This window comes from Anguilla rostrata, chromosome 8, assembly GCF_018555375.3.
Source record: "Anguilla rostrata isolate EN2019 chromosome 8, ASM1855537v3, whole genome shotgun sequence".
Taxonomy (NCBI): Eukaryota; Metazoa; Chordata; class Actinopteri; order Anguilliformes; family Anguillidae; genus Anguilla; species Anguilla rostrata.
Window position 1 is genome coordinate 33,656,382 of NC_057940.1, and position 9,214 is coordinate 33,665,595.

At 39.4% G+C, this 9,214-nt stretch overlaps 1 protein-coding gene across 1 annotated transcript; it reads right to left on the bottom strand.

Annotated features, from left to right (window-relative positions):
• Window positions 1–2,026: 2,026 nt before the first annotated feature.
• ndufs6 (NADH:ubiquinone oxidoreductase subunit S6) lies at window positions 2,027–4,292 on the bottom strand. The gene is made up of 4 exons (XM_064347803.1): window positions 3,688–4,292; window positions 3,440–3,493; window positions 3,099–3,221; window positions 2,027–2,166 (listed from the first exon to the last, which is right to left on the bottom strand). Exons 1-4 carry the CDS (start codon window positions 3,829–3,831, stop codon window positions 2,098–2,100), a joined length of 390 nt encoding a protein of 129 aa, XP_064203873.1. The 5' UTR covers window positions 3,832–4,292; the 3' UTR covers window positions 2,027–2,097.
• Between the last annotated feature and the right edge of the window lie 4,922 nt (window positions 4,293–9,214).

Consider the following 9,214-nt stretch of genomic DNA (forward strand, 5'->3'; position numbering starts at 1 on the left):
TTTTTAGTTACTCAAATGTCAAAATTAGTCAGACAAACCAGAAAACTTCATGGTCTTTTGAAAAGCTTTGCAAGACTAACAAAATATACCATTACAGTATTTTAAGAATATAGCAAAATAGGCAAAACAACTGGTTCCTGCCTGGGCTGTGCCATCTGCTGGCTATGACCAGGACTCCACTGTAATAGGACATAACAGGACATGACCGGCCTTGTCATGCAGTGGGGAGGGATGGTCCAAGTCAGCCAGGATTCCTTGGGTTGCTGATGTATTAGTAACTCCTAGCAATGTGTCAGGAGCCCACAGGCTACCAGTTGTCCTCACCGAGAGGTACACCCTTCCAGTCAGTACTAGCTGTCTTCTTGCACCATGTAGCCTGGCTGTAGTGTGGAAGAAGCAGTGGAGAAGCACACATCCACATGCAGTGGTCCTTGTATTGGTACAGATGGCACAACAGTGACTGGAGAGGCATATTTTTCTATTTCAAAACTATGGAGGAAAACTGATCGTTAAAAAAATAATTTTAAAATTCTGCCACACAACACAACAAACACATCTGCTTTTAATATCTGAAGCCTAAAATGATAAATTAGTGATACGTCCTATCTTTTAATTTTTTCTAACAATTGTACTACCTCTATTTGCCTGGAATTTATTCAAATTAAAGCTGGCTTACTAAATGAACAAAATTTCTACTGCTGTCAGGCTAGTCTTTCATACTGACTTTTGTTTTCATGTACATACAACCTTGTGTGTACTTGTAGTAAACAGAAGTTTACAGATTATTATAGTAGTACAGCGACTAGTTTAACTGCTGCGGCTAAAAGTTAATACTCTTCACTGTTACATACGCATTACATTCATTTAGCAGATTCACTTATCCAGCCAAATTTAGAATGTGAGAATGTAAGTGTATTCAGTGGAGTTATATGAGTAATGGTGATAGATTTGACTAACAATATCCCCACACCAGTATATGCAATGTACATCTGTAAAGAACTAATACAAGTTAACTATGTTAACCAAGAGCAAAAATGGTTAACATTGATCTGCAATGATGATGTAACTATCAATAGCAGCAGCAGAATGAATTATGAAGTGTACAGAAGCATCTTGTCTGCTCATGTTTAACCAAATACCCTAATTTATTCATTATAATATTCATATTTACTGTATAGGTCTTCCATGGCTTACTAGGCTTTTTCTGATAACTGAGCTCACTAGAACTCTTTCTTCCTAATGTTTCATACAGTTTATTTAGTTTAGCCTATGGTTTGGCCACTGTCTTTAAAAAAAAGAAAAAAAAGAAGTTATTTCTCAACCTCGCAGTGGCGTCCTTGACTCAACTCTAGTCCACATGTTGTCAAACACCAATAACAGGCTTCAAAGACAATCAAAATCCTAGAATCAAGTCTAGACACTACAAGCTCTCATATCAGCATTAAGAAATTGAACACACTTGACAAATCTGAAATATCTGTGCATGTCCCAAACATTATGGTGCCATGAAATGGTGGGGGGCTGTGTATAAAAAGTACTGAAATTTGTACATGGTGAAACCAAAATGTATAAAAATACATTTTAATATAAGCTGAGAATCAACACTTTAACCACTTGTGAATTTTTTTAATACAAATCTAACATAAATTGTGGAGTACAGAGCCAAATCAAGCAAAGATTTCTTTGTACCAAACATTATAGAGCTCACTATATATTAACTTTTTTTTTGAACCATTAAGTTTTATTTCTCACATTTTGAAAGTGGCTGGGCTGCATTAAAGCTGCTTGCAGACTGCATGCAACTCATCACAATTAACTTTTAAACCTGCAAGGATGACAGTAACAGAAATGCAGGCAGGTTATTTCTCTTGCATGTCTTCTAATAACAAAAAAAGCCTGCATTCAAAGAGAAAACTTGAAACTTACTGTCACCTGTTTTAACAAACTTTTTATTTTACACATATCCATATATATGGCAGTTATTGCCAAATTAGAACCAAAAATGACATGAGAATGACACGGCAGATTGAAGAGGGGAAAAAAATAATTTATTGGCCAGAAAAACTGATTACAGAAAGGTAGAAGATGAGCAGCGCTTCAGTGGTGATGCTTCTGCTGGAAACGTAGCCCACAATAGCCACATGTGCCCGCTTGTGTCTCTTTATCCTACAAACAAAGGGAAGGTAAAACAAACAGGTTAATGCAATTCAGCCAAGTGAAAAGTATTTGTTTTATTACGACTGAACACAGGTTCAGAAAAAGAAGGCAAAATCTGCTAGTTAAAACTAGGAATGTAAAAATGTCAGTTACGTTCTAGGACAGAAAAAAAATTGCTTCCATGTAGTCTCTGAATGTGGACATTTGTATAGTGCAACGGTTCGCAACCTTGATCCCGGATCCCTGTGTATGCCGGTTTTCGTTCCAACCACAGTTGCAATCCCAGAATTTTAACAAGTTGTTCATTTTTCTTAATTAAGCTTTTTTCAAGTCTAGAGGCAGTATTTACCCTTTAAAGCCACATTATGACAAAAACAGCTAAGCATTTCATGAAGAATAACAGACTGATGTTTATGTTGTGCTTATTATTAAGTTGCAATACCTGTCAATGTATGGGCATAACAGTAGGGGCAGTTCCACTTTAGCAGGGAAAACTGTACATTGCAAATATTGCAAATGTATCAATTCTAAAATCAAAATGTTCTGTTAAGATGATGTGAAGGAACTGAAATGGCTTGAAATGTGGTTTGTGCCTTGAGGATAAATTGGACACATCCTCTGTCCACAACTGCTATTCGTTTAAAGTGATTCATTTATAATTATGTCCATCAGCCCCCTCTTTGAGCGTCAGTTTCATTGCTAGATTACACTGAATTATATACGCTGAAAAACAGAATGGGTTTCATAGCTTGCATTTTACAGATTATCCTTAGATACAATAAGGTGGTTATTGACACAATTCAGGCACATTCCTAAAGGGAACAGAAGCTGAATCAGATCCTTTGGTACCAGGTTCCTAACCACTTTCAGATAACTAGTGTCCAAGCAAAACTAATTCTGATGAATGAAACCAGCACAAAATTTTACAGCAAATTTAATACCAGGTTGATGTAGACTTTGGGGTGTCCGAGAGCTCCACCACCTCCATCACAGGACACCACCCTGGCCTCCACATCGGTCACTGGCTCCTCTGCCACCAGCTTAATGGCAAAGTTCTCATTCACCTGCAATAGGAGTCAGTCGTTTCGTCCATGAGCTTGTTGGTGTTAAATGGAGCCAAAGAAGATATGACCTCTGCCATCAGGACAAGATAACAATATCGGCATCTATTTGATCCAGACAGATACCGTTTCTATGCATGATAACTTAACGTCAAACTTCCTAGGCTAGGTTAGTAACGTTAAACACATGAAAAGGGGAGGCAAGTTAAACGCAAGGTTACCTCTTTCTGTCGGTTTACGAATCTGGCTTTTCTCACATCTTGTTCATCATAGACCTGCAATAAATCAAAGAGTACATTCAACGAGTAAGGTCAGCTTGCCAATTCTGTATCCAAAACATGAACTAGATCCTTAGCTGCTAGTTTGCTAAGCATCTCACTCGTTTAATCTAACTAATGTACTTAGTTAGCGTAATGCTGCGACACTGAGTACAGTCATAAATGTTATAGTACAAATAACGTTCTCTTACCTGTCCCGTGTGAGTAATTTTCTCACCCGAACTAGAAACTAGAGCACCATACCTATAGGCAGGGACCGCTGACACCCTCAACGGCGCCAGCAGAACCTTTGCATTTTTTCCAAAGGACAACAGCCTCAGAGTAGAAGTCGCCATATTTTCCGAACTGGCTACCCTACCCAGTATACCTTGCGAGTTGGAACGACCCCTCTCCAAGGAAAAAAATGCTTTCTGGGTCCTAGTGCGCCAGGTTCTGAAAAATCAACAATTCCTTAAATTAACTTTAGTCATCAATATTGCAAGGAAAATTAATTGCCATAAAAGACCGGTGTTGCTAACTATGTTTAGTCAGCTGACTATTAACCTCGTGTATGCATCTCAGAAGATTAGCAGGGATAGCGTAAAAAATTCGAAAGCGCAATAAACCCGGCATGAGCACTAGGACCTTGCGGAATTCAAACGTAGCTTCATATTCCGGTGACTTTCAAAGTCACGCATGTTCAAGCAGGAAACACTTGCACTATTATCGATACATGTTCAATACTTGTGTAACGGGTGAACAGCCGGTTGCTTGCAGCTTAGTGTTTTTTAACTGATTGGCTACATCTGGAAGGTGTGTATGATTATCTGCACTTCTAACCAAATAGTATGGCTTTGACGTAAAACCGCAAATCCAGCTAGCATTGCGAATGAAATAAGCGTGGAAGGCCTAGCCTCTGTTAACCGGAGGATACCTGTAGTAGGCCGGCGGTTTTTATTACCCAGCTACAGATATCGTTAACCATGTTTAAATTCACTCTCCAGCTGCATTTATCCATGTTAACTTGGTACAGCCATTTGCTTGATAGCGAGCTAGATGCCATCTAAAGCATTAGGATTGTTGGCATGCTATCTCTCGCCATGTACATTACATGTTGACACTTTCGAGTTTGCTTAATTAACGTTAAGGTTTCGGATTTCTAGCTTTGCTATCAAATATGTAATGTTAACATATTTGGTCAGCTAATTGTCTTGTTTGAACTTCTCCAGGTGGTGGCGCGATGACACCTCTCATGTTGACCGGCCTCGTGAATTCACTTACGCGACAGCTATCCCATTTGGGCAGGTATGCTGCTATCTATGCCTCACCTGCCACAAGTGTGCGCAGGTGCATGTCCGCTGTCACAGCTATACGATCAAGAACGGTCCTGTCACCTGCTTTTGAATCGCATGGACTGATTCGCGTGCCCTTGCTCGGACAATGCCAGCCGCTGCAATATGTACAGCCTTTTGCAGGGATGAAAACAAAGTCTTGCCTGAAAAGACGATGCAAGGACTGCTTCTTTGTGCGTCGAAGGGGACATTTGTTCGTTTTCTGCAAAACCCACCCCAGACACAAACAACGGCAAGGATGAATTGAACCGTGAACATGTATCTTGTTTGTAAACGTGTATGAAACAAGTTCACTGCTTGAGAACCGTTTGTTGCACCAAAATAAAAATTAGGCAAACGGAAATAGCCTACAGGTTTTCTCATGTATTTCACAAGTTACATGTTTGCTCTCACTTCGGATAATAATACGGAATAGAACATTATTAAACCCTTAGCTGAATGCATAGCTGTGTCTTGCCTACACTCTGTTGTTGCACCACATCAGTTGTAAAACTTACAATTTTTGAGTAGACTTGGCTACCATGATAAACTGTGAGAGATGTGATTTCATTGGAAAATGGCCACTGATTGAGTGTTTGGCTGAATAAAAAAATAATTTTTTTTTAAAAAAGAAAAGATTTCAGTCGATATGTTAATTGTGGAATATTGTGTGCTTGGACCCAAATTACCACACACATTGGTCACCCTGTCAGATAGTAAGCAATGGCTTCTCACACATTGTAATTGCATTCTGTTTAATGAAAGTGCAAAACCCCAGAGCCAAAGTTCCACATTCAAGCTTCCACTTCAAGCTCTGATGGGGTGCACCCTAGATCACACACTTTTGTCAATGGTGGGAAACCAAAATATGCCTGTTGTATGATTTGTAATGTGGTTCAGTAATGTAAACCACATTCACAGCCATGTAGCAGTGATAATAATGGATTGTTCCACTGAGTGGAAGTGAGTTTGCTGCACACTGTTAAGCACTCATATTCCAGCATTGCCATCCAAGCACCACCATTTACTTTCAGTGTGTCCTAGCTAGTTTAGTTTTGATTAGAAAGAAATTTAGTGAAGTATCTGAAACAGTTTGATTGTAAACAGTTCTGTTACTCCTTAGGATATACCTTTGCTTTGGAAATTTCCTGTTGACCTGTTTTTTTATTATAACAAATGTAATATCCTACAGCAATTGAGCTTGCTCAAACGAATCCTGCAATCCTTCCTTGCACTAAGGTAAATGTTTATAACCCCATGGTGGACGTTGTTTTAGTAATTCCCATGTGTATTGCAAATAGTTATTTGCATACATGTTCAGTCAATAAAACTTAATGTCACAGGGCATTTTATACCAATGATAAAGGTTGAGCTGTTTTTAAAAGTTTTTAGTCTATACACGTGTAAAGGGGAAGCCCAGCCAAATCTGTGCAATTTATTCTTGGACATAAATTAGAATTTATTTATACAAAGCAGTGATCCGTGAAGATTACTATAACATAAAAGCATATTACCGCCACAACTGTTGTTCATTAGAAATACCTAATTAACACTTAAATTGGTTTTCTCACCCTTCCATGTCTTCAAAATGGAGGGTCCCCAGTTGCAAAAACTTATTTATAGGTGCCAACATCAATTTAGGCGAGGGACTGCTACTGTAGATTACAGCGGGGCATGTCCGTCGATTTAAATTAGATCGCTGTCACAGCCAGCGTAACGTGAAGCATGCGCTCAGTTGTGTTAATGAATTCATCTAGCTTTGTTTTCATGCTGCTCATTTCACTGTGCATGTCCGGGAAAATGTTCAGCTTATTTTGATTTCACTTAAAGCCAAGTGGGCAAGTTTCAGCATGCATTGCTTTTTCTGGGACTTCTCTGGGTCTCATGTTCGGAGCATCTAGTGATTATATGCTGCATTGCAAATTCATGTTGCTGTACGCAAGTGTAATGGTATTCAGCTGGAATTTTTCGCAACAAAAAAATTCAACATGTACCATATATTTACTGCATAAATAATACAAACATTAAAAGTGCTGATAATGTATCCTATTTTTTCCCTTGCTTGTGGATCTGCTGTCACCACCCTTTTTACCTCCACATGGTTTCGCAGACATAAATGGCTCCGCAAGGAGGCAACATATTTATTTCTCTTTGCCTTGAGCAAGTAAATGCATGCGATGAGGCTTGCCTAATTATGTCAGTCTAGTGCCGATTGTTTTGCCAAGACGTGGAGGGAAAGATTTGGTTCCATTAGAACAGGTGCGATAACTAGTGAGACCACACTTGTTTTGTATGTGAAGCGCACCTTTCCAAGATTCTGTACCTTTGTGAAAAAACAGCTTATTTGGAAATTAGGAACACATTCTTTTGCACCACACAAGGCATCCCCAAATGAAGTCCATTGTGAAATCCCAAAATGAAGTCCGAAGCGTAAATACTTTAATAAACTGCCTTTTGTTCCCAGTACCAAACATTTCCAAACGTATAAAATATAGATTGGTGTTTGTAATGACCCATCGTGCTCCGGTCTGTGGGGACGGTACTGTTCTTTGAATGAGACAAAGTACATTGGAATGATTCCTGCAGGGATTTGAGTGGTACAAAGAAAACACATTTAATCTGACACTCCTGGCCTGATGATCTCCCCTGATATCTTTTATTGAACGCGGGATGAGCGAGCCCACAAAGGCCTTTTATGCTGCTCACTGGAGCAGGCCCTGCCTTGGACTAGGAGAATTATGTCATTAAATATAAACAAGGGTAGGGCAGAGACTAGCATCATATATGGAGAGCCTCTGAGATAGATGTTGGTGCAAGCCACTGGAATATCCAGACAAAAATAATTGGTATTACCAATAGCTACATCTTTTTACCAAAGCGTACGGAGACTGTGATATGGAAGATCAAAAATTAACGCAATTCAGACTCTCACATTCACAATTCAGAATTCTTAGCATTGCTTGGTTAACTTCTGTATTCCCCATTTAATCTATGCTTTATATGCTGTTTATCTATCCTTACTACTGCCTAGAACACACTTTGCATTATGATTCCTGGGTGAATTGAAAGCACTACAGAAGGTATTTCTCTGTTCCTCTCATTCGTCAAATTGTTTTAACATCCCAGGCAGGCAGCGATTAGAGGACTGTGGTGGTGCCAAACTGATGTGTTTGCACTCTTCCAAAGTGAGGTGGCCACAGACAGGATGGTCCCTTTCTTGTTCCTTGTGTGTATTTAAGCAATCTGCATATTTTCCATCAGTCACCAGCACTGTCATCTTCTGAATTCAGAAGCTATCTCTGGTCTAGACAGCTTCCTCCCACAGAAGTGGTTGTTAACAGTGGAATTCTTCTGTGTAAGGTTGGTTGACAACAAACCATGTATTCTGACCCAGGGCTAAATCAAACAGTTTGACAAATGGACTGTCTAAACGTGTGATTAAGCTTTCTGTTCTGTCTGAAGGGTTCTTTGTTCTCTTTTCTGAATAAATAATTTAAGGAAATGTTCATACATAAAATTGTGAATTCAGAAATAAATTGAATAATTGCAATGCCTTCAAAACCCTTATAGTTCAAAGACCTAGACAGTACATAGTTAGCTTGAATAGATTACTTTGACTAGTCAGGTCACTGGGAAATGTTATTATTATTATAATAATTTTTTTATGATGGGTTCTGGGCTGGCACAAAATGGCTGCCATGAATCAACAAGATTTGGGCTACTAATCGGTGGTGCCTGTGATGAGTCCACCAGCCTATCTACAAGTGCGCCACGTTGTTTGTAAAGGAAAAATTCTTCAAAAAATGAAATTTACTGATTCATCCACATACCTCTGTAAGGCTAAACCTGCACTAAGGCTGATCCCTCAAAGGAAGATAAAATAGAACTTAAAAGAGGTCTTGAATGCTTTGGTGATCAGATAGGGAAAAAAAAATCCTTGTAGCCTATGGCCTCTGCCCTCCAGCCACTGCAAGGTTCTAGATCATTCCTGGAGCTCATAGGTATAGCATGACTGACAGCGCACTCTGGAGCTGGGGAGGAAGGGGGTGAGATTGCTGACGTCTGGAGAAATATATAGATATATTAGAGTCAGGGTCACAGTCCAGATAGAGCAGCCTGATATTTTCCCTGCAATGATAATTGGTATGGTAGGTATGCCATCCTGCCAAGGTACGGCTTGGTGGAGTGGCATGCCCCATACCTATACAACACTGAGAGTTTGGCACTTTTCGGGGTTTCCTTCAGAAATATCCACAATGACCACAGACTCTCAGCCCTTAAGAACATTAACTTTTGTACCTTCTGACTTTGTGTAAACAGACAGAATTCACAACTTCACATGTTGACACAATAAAGCCCCAAACTTTTTGTGTTTCTTCCTCCTCCTCCTTTTTTCTGCCGAATGACA

Bases quoted from the DNA above. Each gene is read 5' to 3' on its own strand.
- ndufs6 (XM_064347803.1), bottom strand. From the start codon at position 3,831: ATGGCGACTTCTACTCTGAGGCTGTTGTCCTTTGGAAAAAATGCAAAG. The intron at 3,222-3,439 runs GTAACCTTGCGT...CTCCTATTGCAG, and splicing joins TCGTAAACCGACAGAAAGAG to GTGAATGAGAACTTTGCCAT. The intron at 2,167-3,098 runs GTATTAAATTTG...CTTTGTTTGTAG, and splicing joins CCAAAGTCTACATCAACCTG to GATAAAGAGACACAAGCGGG.